Below are 15,143 nucleotides of genomic sequence, written 5' to 3'. Positions count from 1 at the left end.
CGGGGGTGCCGCGGGGTGGCGGGGGTGCCGCGGGGTGGCGGGGGCCCGGCGCCCGGCTCCGCCGCCTGCCAGCGCGGGCAGGGCCGGCCGCCTCCCCCCGGCCGCGGCGCGGGGCTCCCCTGCCCTCCCAGGCTCCTCCTCCTCCTTTCTCTCGGCGCACCCTCCCTCCCTCCTCCCCTGCCTCCGCCGGTGCCCGCAGCCCCTCGCCGGACTTTCCGTTCACTCCTCCATCTCTCCTCGGCGCTGCTCTCCGCCCCCCCGCCCGCCCTCCCCGCCGCGTCTGGCTCTGCCGGGGCAGCCCGGGGAAAGGGGGGCGGGCCGGGGCTACGAGCCGGGCGGTGGCGGCGGGGAGCCGAGCAGCAGCAGCCGCCGCCGCCGCCGCGGCGTAGGGCTCCTTTCCCGGGCGGGACCGGGGGTGTCCCGCTGCGCCCGGCGGTTCCCGGGGGCAAGGGGGGAGCCCCGGAGCCGGAGGAGGCGGCGTGTGTGGGTGTGTGTGTGTGTCTCCCCCGGAGCCAGGGGAGCGGGGGCGGCGGCTGGCGAGCGGGGGGGCATCGCCCCCCCCGTGTGTGACATGATCGACTCGCAGTCCGCCGAGAAGATCAGCAGGATGAAAAAGTTGCGGCGAACTTTATCGGAGAGCTTCGGCCGAATAGGTGAGTCCCGCGCCCGCAGCCCGGCGGCGCTGCCCGGCGCCCCGGGGGGGTCCCGGCGGCGGGGCGGGGGGCTGAGCGCTGCCGGGCTGGCAACACCCGCGCCGGCGCCGTCCCCGAAGAACGTTTCTTGGGAAGAAAGCTCGGGAAAATAAAGAGCGCCTTCCCGGCAGCGCTGTGCGGGTCTGTGATGGAGTTAGCCCAAAATAGGCTGGAGAAAACAAACTGTAAACGAGAGTTGGTTAGCGTGCCTCCGTGGCCAAAGAGAAACCTTGGCAAAAAGCAAACGGTTATTTTCGTTTTGTTGCAAGCCTGGCGATTTATTTTTCGTTCGGGCTGCGCGTTTTAAGTTGAGGCACGAGATGCTGAAGCAGATAACGGCGGCCCAGTGATTTAGGAGGCCAGACAAAAGAAGTCTTGTCTGTCATCCGCTGCGAAGTCTTGTCGTTCTTTCACTGACATAAAGCATCCCGAGGTAGCGTTATTTGAACGCTGCTGCCGAGCATGTTATCTCCCGGTATCGCCACATCGCGTTTGGTTTTGACACCAGTTTATTTTGCAGTCGAATTTGTTACCGAGAACAATGCCAAAGAGTTCTGGTCTGCTTGGACTGGGGGTTTCTCTTGGTCTTTGGCACACTATGTCGCTTAATTCACTCTTTAAAGCATTAATTCCCACTGACAGCGTCAACACGCAGCTGAGCAGGGAGGGAAGGTACCTTGGAGGAGGTGTGAGGTGTCCCCGAGCTGGCTGGGCAGAGCAGCTGGAGGTAGTGCCGGGAGGCCGGGCCGCGGCCGGGATGAGCGAGCGGACGCAGCAGCCTCTGTCCACGCAGACCCTCTGTGAGGGCCCTTCCCTGCAGCCCTCACCCATCGGTTGTCCCGCTGGGACATTCCTCCTTACAGTCGGTCTGGCTGGCAGATGTGGGTCAACTTTCAGAGCCGCTTTGTCCCAGTGAGAGGACGTGAAGTGCCTGCGCTGCAGCCATGAGCTGTGGCATTTGGTTCTCCCTCCGTAGCCCTACCAAGGAGGTGCGCTAAAGTATGTGGGCATTATAATTTTCCCTGTGCTGTGTATGAATTCAATGTATTACCTTTAGCTTGTAAGGACTGCAAACTTTAAGTGTAGGGTAGCGTTGGAAATCTGGTATCTTTTATTGTCCTACTGCAAGATGAAAAAGACTGAGAAAAGCTCATTCATGTTTGTAAACCAGAGAGTTTCAAGGGTAGATGCCAAGTTTCAGTTGTGAAGCAAACATCAAGTCACAGTTATAAATCTCTCTGTCCCCGTATAAAAATAGCTTTCACCTATCATCAGTCTTAAACTTGTAAAATGCATTAGCTTTCTTTGATTAGAAAAAACAAAGCAGTCAGGTGTTTGGTCTGTCACGTGTCTCTGTGTGTGTATAGACACAGAGAGACACTCATACAGAACTGTGGAAAGGTTTTACTAATGGTGGAAGTCATTAACAAAGAAAATATTTTGAGTGAGGATGCTGCTTTGTTGTAGCAGTGGCAGTCCCATTAATGCCTTTTAGGGAGCAAGGCCGCTCTGGCTGGTAATTTCTGCACGTTTTAGTTGGCTCTGTTGGGTGATCATCTTTTTTTGTCATTTTTCACAAATTAAACAATCTTTTAGTTTCCTTGAGAGCTGTGGCCTGATTTTAGGTACACAGATTGTTAACATCTTCCAGCTCCTCCAGTTCTTTGTGCATGTGCGCAGAAGTGTAGGAGTGTGGTCGGGTGCCTGGTTTGTTTGTTTGTGGTGGTTGTTTTGTGATTAAAACTCAGCTGCTGCCAGCAAGACTGTTCGGTCTTCAGATGCTCTGCTATTTTGACCATCATTCTGGTAACTGCATTTTGAGCAAAAAACCTTATAATTTATCAGTATAAGGTTTGAACATAGTCCATTCCCTGATACCAGAGCCACAGATAAGGCCAAGCAAAGCAAGAAACTCTTAACTTGCATACCAGGAAGTCCTCAGTTAAGACACGTGCTGTACTTAACTCTTACATCGAAATGAAGGAGAGAAAACCAAAACCTCATTAGAAGAAGTCTTTCTGAGTGTTTGTCACTCCGGTTTTACAGCTCTTTTTGGAAGAGCTGGTTCCTTGGTGAGATTAGCAAATTACTAATTTAATATGTATCTAATCTGGAATTTTGTCAGTCATTTGTTCAGTTGTGATTTATTATAAATAATGATGATCTTTTAAACTTTTCCTGTTCTGCTGCAATTTACCTGTTTTCATAGGTTTAAGTACACGATACAGCATCATGAGCATAATCATGTAAATGATACAAGAGTAACATGGTGTTTGAGTCAAATAATTAGTCAAACCTCCACATGCCGCAGTAGGGAACATCTGACGGTCATTCTTAAAATGGTAAGGCACTGCTAGGCCTCCCCCCTGCACTGGCAGTATCCCAGCTGCCAAGTACAATTCTTCCAGTACTACAAGACCCCTTCATTTTGATACTAAAGTTTATATTAGCCTGTTGGATAACAGAGGTGGAAATGTATCCTAATTGTCATTGGCAGTGGTTTTTGCTTTTTTTTTTGCTAGGTCTTGCAGGTTAATACTCAATAAAATACCTTCAAGACCACCTTCTCCCCACAAAGTAATCCTCTCTTATTTGAGAGGCTATATCAGCAATGAATTTATAAGGTGATTTAATTTTTTTACAGTGTGCCACAGTATATTAAGTAAAGTTTGAAGCTATTCCCTAGCATCTTTAGATTAAAACCAGCTGAGTTATCCCTGGGGCACAGCAAAGGGCCAAAGGGTACCAACAGCAGCTTCAAGTAGACTTGGCCCATTTTCTTAACTGTGAAATGCTGCTTTCCAGCCACTGGCTTTCCAGTGACTGGTAGAGGGTGATGAAGGTCTGGCTCATCCTGTGTTCTGTCCTGTAACTGTTAAGAGTACCTAGCACTGAGAAGGTTTATTTTGCTGAGCTGAAAAATGTGATGTGTGAAATTGTCATAGAATGGCAGAATCGTAGAATGGTTTGGGTTGGAAGGGACCTTAAAGATCCTCTAGTTCCAACCCCCCTGCCATGGGCAGAGACACCTTCCACTAGACCAGGTTGCTCAAAGCCCCATCCAACCTGGCCTTGAACACTTCCAGGGATGGGGCACCTACAACCTCTCTGGGCAACCTGTTCCAGTGCCTCACCCCCCTCACAGTAAAGAATTCTTTCCTAATATCTAATCTAAATCTACCCTCTTTCAGTTTAAAACTGTTAGCCCTCATCCTATCACTATACTCCCAGATAAAGAATCCCTCCCCATCTTTCTTGTAGGCCCCCTTTTGGTACTGGAAGGCTGCTATAAGGTCTCCCCAGAGCCTTCTCTTCTCCAGGCTGAACAGCCCCAACTCTCTCAGCCTGTCTTCATAGGGGAGGTGTTCCAGCCCCCTGATCATCTTCATGGCCCTCCTCTGGACCCACTTGAGTAGGTCCCTGTCTTTGTTATGCTGGGGGCCCCAGAACTGAACACAGTACTCCAGGTGGGGTCTCATGAAAGCAGAGCAGAGGGGGAGAATCACCTCCCTCAGCATGCTGGTCATGCTTCTTTTGATGCAGCCCAGGATGCAGTTGGCTTTCTGGGTTGCAAATGCACATTGCTGTGTCATGTTGAGCTTCTTCTCATCAACCAACACCCCCAAGTCCTTCTCTGTAGGGCTGCTCTCAATCCACTTGTCGCCCAGCCTGTATTTGTGCTTGGGATTGCCCTGACCCATGTGCAGGACCTTGCACTTGGCCTTGTTGAACTTCACGAGGTTTGCAGGGGCCCACCTCTCAAGCCTGTCAAGGTCCCTCTGGATGGCATCCCTTCCCTCCAGTGTGTTGACTGCACCACACAGATCGGTGTTGTCGGCAAACTTGCTGAGGGTGCACTCAATACCACTGTCCATGTTGCCAACAAAGATGTTAAACAGCACCGGTCCCAATACTGACCCCAGAGGAACGCCACTCCTCACTGGTCTCCACTCAGACATTGAGCCATTGACTGCAACTCTTTGAGTGTGGCCATCCAGCCAGTTCCTTATCCACCGAGTGGTCCATCTGTCAAATCCATGTCTCTCCAATGTAGAGACAAGGATGTTGTGTGGGACAGTGTCAGATGCTTTGCACAAGTCCAGCTAGATGACGTCCGTTGCTCTTCCCTTATCCACCAACACTGTAACCCCATTGTAGAAGGCCACCAAATTTGTCAAGCACTATATGCCCTTAGTGAAGCCATGTTGGCTGTCACCAATCACCTCTTTATTTTCCATGTGCCTTGGCATAGATTCCAGGAGGATCTGCTCCATGATCTTGCTGGGCACAGAGGTGAGACTGACTGGCCTGTAGTTCCCAGGGTCTTCCTTTTTTCCCTTTTTTAAAATGGGGGTTACGTTTCCCCTTTTCCAGTCTGTGGGAACTTCCCTGGGCTGCCACGACTTCTCAAATATGATGGATAGTGGCTTAGCCACTTCATCCTCCAGTTCCCTCAGGGCCCACAGATGCAACTCATCCGTCTCTGAGTCTTCATCCTGAGGATTCACTTTGTGCTAATGCGCAAGTCTAGTAAAGGACGATATGGCACTGTGGTGTGTTGGAGGAAATGCATATGGCCTATGGTGCTAAACTGAAGTTTATATTCTGAAATAAGGTGGCTTTTTACTGCAGAAATTACAGTTCAGTTCTAGAAAAATGAACTATCTTTGCAGCTAAGGCACCCTTTCTCCTGGCAGAAGTTTTCTGGTGTTTCATGGAGTGTCCCTCTTAAAATTTAGCTCATCGTGAAGAACTTACATTACTAAGAATCTGAAAAATTTACAGAATTCTTTTTATTGGTGGGTTTCTGGCAGCCTATCCATTTTTATAGAAACATCCAAATCAGTTTAAAAATTCTGATTTTTCTTGCTTACATACTGTGTTGTCCATATAAATGAACACATCCTACTGTATGTTAACCAACTTTTGGAGATTGAGTTGACTCTGTTTTAGCATTTAAACCTTTATTAGGTTTGGTTCTTAGTTTTATGCTTTGATAATTATGTAATTAAAATTAATAATGAGTAATTTTATAAAATTATCTTTTAGTTATGTAAAGAGTTCTTGGCTATGCAATTGTTTAAGTTCACATAATACCAAAATCGTATTAGAGATCTCTTCAGCTCATGCCATTTAACTTCTGTTTTCTTATGCAATCTCTTTAGTCAAAAACTCACACTAGGGTAGAATGGAAGGAAGGAAGGAAGAAAGAAAGAGAGAAGACATTGCTGAGATTGCTCACAGTGCACTGAAAGCAGTCTGCAGCCCTTCTGAGCATCCCTGGGCTTTGTTACTAGCTCCTCACTAATACAAAGGTTATCTCCACTAATCTCCTCTAATGTACACTCACATAGCTCACATACCTGAGATAATGAGAAGTTCATTTGTAAACAGTTTATTTTTTTTAAGTTCAGCAAAGCTTTTTTTTTACTGGTTTAAAAAGAAAAGGATTGCACTGATGAGAACACGCCAACACCCCCCCCCCCCTCCCCGTTTCTAATATAATTTGTTGTATAAAATATGCTGGTATGATGATTTCTTTTGAAGGTGGTACGTAGTGAATTGGTTGAGACTGAAATTATTATTAAACAGAATCTGATTAAATGAGTGTCCAGAACTCTCATATTCTTATTTTTGGAGATTCTCTTTTAGTCAAAGCTAGAAGTTAAATTAAAGATAAGCCAAAAACACACAGTGGATCACAGATTCCCGTTTCTTGTTGTTCTGTTACATTGTGAATTTTGTTGGGTTATCTGTTATTCAGCTGTTCCTGGAATGTTTTGGTCATGTGAAAATCTTGTGTTTTGGTAAGGGAGAAAAATTTGTCAGCATGACCTAGGTGTGTCATATACTAATTTATAGCTTCTATGTCATTGTGACCTGAAAGTTAAGATTAAGAAAAGATTAAAAGTGTGTTCTTAAAAAATGTTCCACAGGTTGGGTTTGGTTTTTTTTTCTTTCTTTGCTTTTTTTCTTTCTTTGCTTTTTTTCTTTCTTTGCTTTTTTCTTTCTTTGCTTTTTTCTTTCTTTGCTTTTTTCTTTCTTTGCTTTTTTCTTTCTTTGCTTTTTTCTTTCTTTGCTTTTTTCTTCCTTTGTTTTTTCTTCCTTTGTTTTTTCTTTGTTTTTTCTTTTTTCTTTCTTTGTTTTTCCTTTCTTTGTTTTTCCTTTCTTTGTTTTTCCTTTCTTTGTTTTTCCTTTCTTTGTTTTTCCTTTCTTTGTTTTTCCTTCCTTTGTTTTTTCCTTCCTTTGTTTTTTCCTTCCTTTGTTTTTTTCTTCCTTTGTTTTTTTCTTCCTTTCTTTTTTCTTTTTTCTTTTTTCTTTCTTTTTCTTTCTTTTTCTTTCTTTTTCTTTCTTTTTCTTTCTTTTTCTTTCTTTTTCTTTCTTTTTCTTTCTTTTTCTTTCTTTTTCTTTCTTTTTCTTTCTTTTTTCTTTCTTTTTTTTCTTTTTTTTCTTTTTTCTTTTTTCTTTTTTCTTTCTTTTTTCTTTCTTTTTTCTTTCTTTTTTCTTTCTTTTTTCTTTTTTTTCTTTTTTTTCTTTTTTTTCTTTCTTTTTTCTTTCTTTTTTCTTTCTTTTTTCTTTCTTTTTTCTTTCTTTTTTCTTTCTTTTTTCTTTCTTTTTTCTTTCTTTTTTCTTTCTTTTTTCTTTCTTTTTTCTTTCTTTTTTCTTTCTTTTTTCTTTCTTTTTTCTTTCTTCTTTCTTTTTTCTTTCTTTTTTCTTTCTTTTTTCTTTCTTTTTTCTTTCTTTTTTCTTTCTTTTTTCTTTCTTTTTTCTTTCTTTTTTCTTTCCCTCCCTCCCTCCCTCCCTCTCCCCCTCTCTCCCTCCCCGCTCTTTTCTTTCTCTTGCTCTTTTCTTTCTCTCGCTCTTTTCGCGCGCTCTCTCTCTTTTCTTTCTCTCTCTCTCTTTTCTTTCTCTCTCTCTTTTCTTTCTCTCTCTCCTGACTCATAGTTCTGGGTACTTGGGATTGGCAGTCTGAAAACATTTTGTCTGGCCTTCAAAACCATAAAAATGCATTTAATGATAAAATGTACAATGCGTACCTCAAGTCTCCTCAGCAAAATCCCAGGGTTTGTTTTTTTTTGTTTTGTTACTGAGCATGAAATCTAGATGAGCAATTGTAAAAGAGTATTTTCAAAGATTTGAGGGAAGACATGTTTCATGTCCCAGTGAAATGGGAATCTGAAAGCAAAGGCATGCTGGACCATCCCTGCTTTTCTGTACAAGGAGAAGTGGGATTTGTGCCTTGCTGCCCATGGCAGAGGTTGTTGAGCTGCAGCACTTTTTGCAGAGGTGTCCTGCCTCTGTTATGCCTCTGATACAGCTTCTACAGTTTTGGGGTGGCTTTTTTTTGAAGCTGATAATGCTGTTGCTTCTGAAGACAGGGTTTGGAAGAGGTGCTGGTTTAGAAACTAGTAGCGATTTGAAGGCAGAAGGAGCATTTAAAAGAGCAAAGAAACTACTGGAGTCTGGATCCTGAACTGTGCTAGGTGCTTAACTATTTATCTCCTGCAGAAATAAATGCATTTTAAGTGTAAGAAACATTATTCTGCTTCAGTGATGAAGAGGGAGCCTTCAGGGGCAGCATTGCACGAACTGTACGGTCATTCAGATGACCTCCCTCAAATCGCAAACCTTCATGATTTAAACTGAAAAGAAATAGTGCAATCATCAATGCAATGGTTTGTCTTATTTTAGCTTTCCAAGAAAAGTAAACAAAGAGCAATTTCAGGTCACAGTGTGCAGTACATAGTCCCTGGTTGGTCTAGTTGTGGCTTACAGAGAAAAGGAACCAGTCTTGTACCTTCAGACTGCCACAGTTCAATGGAGATTTGGAGAAAGTAATTTTCTTTACATTTCAGTAAAGATATCCAGTATGCTAAAGGAAAGATTTTCATTAGCTTAATTTTTGCTACAACTTCAGAACTGTTCACGTCCTTATTGTCTTTCTTTACCAGTTTACATGATTTCTGCAGTTTTCCTCTTCCTTGTTTGTTGATTAATTGCTAGTTAACAGTGTAAGAAAGACAGAAATCTCTTCTGCTTTAGTGTCACACTGTAAAAAAAAAAAAAAAAGAAAAAAGCAATTCATACTACTTCATAAAGGTTTAGTACTTGACAAGCTGAATACATGGTTAGGTGTTTATTATACTTTTCCCTTTTGAAGTTCAGTCAGGCTCTCCATAAAGTGTTTTCACGCTCAATAGGAATTAAAATAAAAAAAAAAAACTTGCAAACTCTTATTTTCTTTAACCTGAGAGGATAATATTTTTCATAAATATGTAAATTTATTTTCTTGGAAACATGCTGTGCAGTCCTACATTCCATTTACAGATTCAGATTTTGAGTATAAAATTGTTATTCATGGCAACCTGTTCTTTCCTATTATAACAGGAAAATGCTGCTCTGTTTTTTTCTTTTCTGGTGTTAGTTACTTTGTGCTCATTGAAGTACAGTACTGATAACTATTTCTTTTTTTCCTTTTATTTTAAAGCCTTGAAGAAAGAAGATAGCAGCTTTGATGAGGTAGGTTAAACATCTTTGTACCTTACATAGTCCAGGTATGCCTTAGTATTTCTCACTCGTGCTGAAAGAAAGCCATAGATAGTAGTGTTATGACGTGCATATGTGTTAATACATGAATATTGCTCAAATATATTTTCACTTTCCAAATAACTACCAGATGAATTTGCTGGTCAAATGCTCTGAATGGAATGCTTGATTTTTTTGGAATATAATAGTACTGAATATTGTTTGAAAAGTGGTCATTTAAAAATGTTCCATGCAGAGAAACACTGTATGTGGATTACATACTTTATACAACTTTACCCATGGTAATTCTCATAGCTGTAGGCCTGTATTGTAACAGACAGTGAAAAAACGTCACTCTTGAGAGAACACCTTGTGTAAAGTGTTGCTGCGTTGGCTTCTTGCTGAGTATGTCAACTGAGAGAGATGCTTCTTTTGAAATAAAAAAAAAAACCAAAACAACAAAAAACTACCACCACAAAACCAGCAGCTAGCTGTATTGGTAAAACTGATACTTGATTATTCAGTGTAATCAGTTTGGGGTCCTGACCTATCTGTGATATGTGTGTTAATTTGTAAAATATGCTGCTCATGATTTCTGCTTGCTTTTACTTACGATAGGCTTTGAGAGGTCCAGGTCAGTGCGAGTTGTCCCGCAGAGCAAGTTTATGCAGGACAAGGTGTAGGTCTTGGTGCGATGACTTGTCATATTGTAGTCAATGCTTGCCTTGTCCTTCCCTCTGCCACCATAGCTGGAAGCAAATGGCAGTATTTTCATGTGTTGATGTTAGGCTTCTGGCATTTCTGTGTTTTCTTCTTCGTTGCATGCTGTAAGCTTAAATTCTTGGCTGATTACAGTGAGATAGCTGCTGTGTAATGCCAGATTCTAGAACAAATAAACGATGATGTAATGTCCTCGATTCTGGATCAAATCAGACTTCATCTCTCTCTAAACAGATCACACTGAGTTTTACACCCCTCTGCTCAAATTCAGTAATAGCGATATAAATGTTTTGTGCTTTTCTGACATGTGTTGTGGAGAGCTGTTACTCGGCTTGACCTCCCTCAGATCTGGACTGAAGGTCCTGGGGCCAGACTCTGTTTTCAGGAACTCTTGTTGCATCACACAGTGGTCCTGACTATTTTATTTCTCTTATAACACTGGTAGAACTTGATTCCTCCCTAACAGTTACACCCATGCAGATCTGTGGTTGGTAGAATCTGAACAATTTTTTTACAAATCTGGTCTATTTTTGTCCAGTACTTTCTTCTGAAGGCTGAAGTGGATCTATTGAAAAATGCTGTCTTACGAAGATGGCAATTTTTCTGTCCCCTCCCTTTCCCCAGGATTGTTTATCTACAGGTTGCATGTGTTTTCTTTAAACCTGGCTTTCTGTCTGAACAGGAGACAACTGGAGCAAATTTTGTTTTAATTGGGGGAAAAAATAATCTTTCTAATGTGTTTTTGATGGAATATGATAGATTGTTGATGTGAGGTACTGCAGAAGCAGTAAGAGAAGGCTAGTGGGAAGGGTACACAAAAGAATTTTCTTCTATCTCCTGTAAATAGGGAAGAGCTTCATATGACATGAGCATCAATTGGTTCCATAGTTTTAGGTAATGTTTCTTAGACGAAAGTGTGCTGAGTTCTTGGCAATTATCTAGCCTAAAGTGTGAATCAGAGAATGGGCTACACCACTTGTTACTTAATTCCTTTCTTTTCAAACATCCTTCAAATCAGAAGATAAAAGTCTTTAGTAACAATAGTGTACCTGATTGTAATGACACATACTTCTAAGGGAGACAATATCTGCGAGCAGAGGAGTGGACACATTTGTTGGTCTTAGAAGGCTATCTTGAAAAACACAACTAAGACCATACCATGATATAAAAGGAAAGCAATCTTGTCTTATGGTTAGTATACATAGTAGTGATATACCAGGGATGCAGTTCTGAGGAGAGTTATGATGACAATAAGTGGGAATATCAGATGAGAAGAAGAGAGAGGAGGTAGTTGTCCAAGCACTGTTTTACTTCAGCTTTGTAGGTCTCCTACTATGAAAAATGATGTCATCAACTATTGAAATATAGATCACATTTAACAAACAGCATGTACTCCCTGTACAGTTAGTGAAAAGATACTCTTTCTCCTTTCACCATGTTGAAAGATGCTGTGTATCTCTTCCCAACATGTGTTTCCCCTGTTCTGGAGGGGGGATGGCCTGGGAAGCGGAGCTTGAACAAGTAGCAATGAACTTGCAGGAAAGGACTCTACACTGTTGACACCTCGGTGGAGGACTCGGACTCGGAGGACTCTTGTTTTAGCCTTTCAGGTTGTCACCAGAGCACCAGAAGCAGAAGCTGGCCATCAGGGACCTGAAATCTCCAAGGGCAGAGGGAAAGTGGGGTGGAGAAGACAACCTTTTTATAGCCGCAAGGTTTGGGTTTGCAGCATAGTTAGTTGTCAGGTTATTCTGCACATTGTAGGCGCTACATCCAGAGCTTACTTGTTTGTCCTTCAGGAATCAAGGGGGGAGAAATGAGCTGCTTAGTGGATGTTACTCTACATACTTTACACTTGCATGCAGTAGCTCAAAAATGTACAGCACTGCAGGAAGTTGTCTGTCTTTGAAGAGAAACAACTAAAAATTAAGATATCAGACCTAACAGGCAAGTGTATCACATAATTGCTTTCTGTGGGTTATGAAGTTAGCCCCTCTAGTAAATTAGGACCAAAAGAATCATGAACAGCAAAGCCTGTGAATAAGTTGCATGTCAGAAAATACTTTTAATTGTTCCAGACATGTTTTAGGGATCTTTGTGGTGCACTTAGTCCTGCCCATAAGCTCAGAGCACAACAGCGTAAAGGAGTAGTGTAGGATTAGTCACTTTTTTGGTACCTGCTGTTGTGTTGCTTCGATTAAATTTTGAATGAAAAAACTCTTTTCTGTAGATGCTGCTGGTCTTTACTTCAGTCCATGAAAACACTTCAGTTAATCCATTTAAAACCATTGATAGCCTATTTACCTTTGTAAGATCTGACGACATCTTCCAGAGGCTCAGGTGAATGAATGAGTAGGATACAGACCACTTTTTTTAGTCTTTCATTTAAAGCAGCAAAGTAATAGTGTGCTTTTTTTTTATTTATTTTTTTTATTTTTAAACTTTAGCCTTTTCCTTTTTGTCATACCAATGCTTACTGGTCACATTGTGGGAACTGGAACATGGATCTGCTCCAGTACCTACTGAAATCAGCGGGAAGATTCTCAGTGTTTTCAGTTGTGGATTGGTTTCTTCTATCATGAAGTATCGTGATTTGGGAGTGGGGTGCAGGCTGTTCTTGCCTGTTTTCAAAGTTAGTTTATTTGAGTGGGAGAGAGTAAGGCGTCTTCTCCTTGTATCCTGAAATGTTGTTACCTGTTCTCTGAAGAGCGCAAACTGTAAAAAAAAAACAAGAACAAAAAAGGAGTTGCTCTCCTTTTCAAAGCAACTTAAATTTCCCTCTCTGAGTGTAGGTTCTATCACGGAAAGCATCTGTTTCATTCTTTTAGGCAAAGCACTGATTATCTACTCTGGATACCGAGGCAGAAGGTAAATACCTCAGAGGAGTAGTGCTAGGTGCAAAGAACAGTCCATAAACAAATGTTTGGCCCTTGAGTCAACATATTTGTGCTTCAGTACTTTGTCAAAGTTTAGAATAATAACTTCCAACTATGCAGGATTGCTTTGATGTCTTTGGACCCTTAGTGTAACAAGAACTATAGAACTTGTCCACTCTGTCTTATAATGGTGGAACTATTCTCTTTTGCACTCAAATGAGTGTGATCAAGGCCAGGAACACGAGGCTGAACTGCAGCGTATTTGTTGGAATGACAGCCAGTATTGATGTTGTGACTAACCTCATTGGAAGGCTGGTAACCTGTTCCTTTGGTTAGCTGCTTGCTCTTATGATTTATTTCTAAATTATTGTTAGTCAGTCTCAAGTGGTTGATTCTTGTCCTTCTGTTGTTAGTAGTTTCTCTAAGCACTGAAATCGTGGTTTAAGACTTTGTCGTATGTATATGCACTAGATAAAATAACATTAATGTCGTAATGAAATAAAATAGTCTTAAGACTCAAGATCAATATGAATTGCTGTGATTATTGCTTCTTATGTGGTGAGCTGTATAGCGATATTTTAGTCTTAATTTTGCACAATATCCCAATATCAAGAGTACCTTTTTTTTTTTTTAAGGCCACCTTCCATAGGAAATTAGGATACTGTGATTGTGCCTCCTGCATATGTAATATTTTCTGACTCCACCCAGTAACTTTGAAGCTGGCCGATACTAGGTGCCTAGATGCTTGGTGAAAAAGCATGTGAGGTGGCTGAGGGATAGAGATAAGAATCTCCTCTGATGGAAAAGCAGGAATGCAAGTTCTTCTGAATATAGGAGAATCTGGTTGGAGGTGTTATGAGTTCTCTGACCTCAGCAAAATCCTTAATACTCATCTACTCCTTACTACGTTTAGAGTCTCCAACTCTGAGGAAGCCAAATTTCATTTATTTCACTCATGGAACAACTTCTGTGTTTGAAGTGGAAGTGTGTGAAAGGGGAGGCAGATTTGCCAAGTTACTTCTTGATTTTGTAATGTGCTTGCTCTCACAGTCTCTCCCCCTGCCCCCCCGCCGCCCTCCTCCCCGACCCAAAAAGGCTACTCCCTCTCTGAGATGTTGCCATCAAAAATGTCATGGTTTAAACGACACCCATCTCTGAAGCAGAACTCTTGTGTAGAGAATATTTTGAATATGAAGAGTTAAAGGGAAGGGTGTAGTTGGAAAAAAGTAGAGCCCTGTAAAGAATGAACAAGAGGAATTTGCCATAATGCAGGAGGCACATAATACACTAAATAACGTTTGTGCATTTTTTAAAAAGTTTTATTTATAGTAAGTAGCTTGCTAGAGAAGTGTGTGTAGGAAGTATAGATATGGAACTATATCTTTACCTCCTCCTCCTGCAGCAGAGGATCTGGATTATGGCAGATGGAGGAGAGGGAAATCTAGCCCTCTTGAGACTCAGTGTTACTTTTTGTAGGATCTTGGAATAAACATTGATTATTTCACTCCTGGGAGACTTAAAAGGGTGGGGTTGGTGTGTAACAGACTTAGGGAAGAGCCTGTGCTACAAAGGATTTTGGAAGCCTGCTTGCCCCTCTTTGTTGGGTGCAGTAATTCTTTATTGGTCTCGATACAGTAAAATTGTTACAAGCCATGACTGAGCTGTCTGCTTCTTGATTACTTTGTTTATATTTAGGAAGCAGGAGAATGGTGACTACTGAACTGCTTTACATTGTGATGTGTGTTATGTCGTGATGGAGAATTTCCAGAGAAGTGGTTAGAGTAAGTGTTGTATAGGTAATATTTATAAATGGTCTGAATACCTTTGGGGTGAGGGTGTTATGAGTGCTGAGAACTTGCGTTTGACTTAGAGTGTATGATGACTTTGATGCAGTTCTTGTCTGCTTAAAGCTGGGACAAGCAGGTAGTGTGTGGTTATTGGTTGTGACGTGACTGAAGGCTGGTGGGAAAGAGGTATAGGAAGTAATGCTAGAAAAATAAAAAACCCTGAAACTGAATTTGGAAAACAAACATAGAAGTATAGGTGTCAAAGCAGTTTCTAAATAATACCAGGGAACTGGGACAGAAAATCTTCATCTGGTAGTTTAAGTTACTTTGCCAAATGTGTACAAAGGTGGTTCAAGTGTCTTGAGAAACGGGTCCGTTCGGATGTATGTCACAAAGCAAATGAGAGGAAGCATAATTCCTGGAAGAAGATAACAACTCGGCGCTGGAAGTTGCTGCTTGTGAAGTGTTACTTGAGACATGACACAGGCAAATTTTTTTGGGGGGAAAGAAGGAGGTAAAATCTCAATAATGTAATCTGATGC

The 15,143-nt window shown here is 41.9% G+C and overlaps 1 protein-coding gene across 3 annotated transcripts in view; it reads left to right on the top strand.

Moving 5' to 3' along the window:
• Window positions 1-8: 8 nt before the first annotated feature.
• CDK14 (cyclin dependent kinase 14) overlaps window positions 9-15,143 on the top strand; it is a 334,071-nt gene continuing 318,936 nt past the window's right edge. Inside the window, exons 1-2 of one of the 3 annotated variants that reach the window (XM_069775356.1) lie at window positions 9-653; window positions 9,181-9,212. In XM_069775356.1, coding sequence (XP_069631457.1) covers window positions 572-653; window positions 9,181-9,212 — 114 coding nt within the window. In that variant the 5' untranslated portion in view covers window positions 9-571. The remainder of the gene's footprint in view (window positions 654-9,180; window positions 9,213-15,143) is intronic. The other 2 variants (XM_069775364.1, XM_069775346.1) reach the window with 2 other exon arrangements.

The sequence above is a fragment of the Haliaeetus albicilla genome, chromosome 2 (genome assembly GCF_947461875.1).
Source record: "Haliaeetus albicilla chromosome 2, bHalAlb1.1, whole genome shotgun sequence".
NCBI lineage: Eukaryota > Metazoa > Chordata > Aves > Accipitriformes > Accipitridae > Haliaeetus > Haliaeetus albicilla.
The sequence above is the reverse complement of the archived record's forward strand: the minus strand, read 5'-3'. Positions and strand labels throughout refer to the sequence as shown.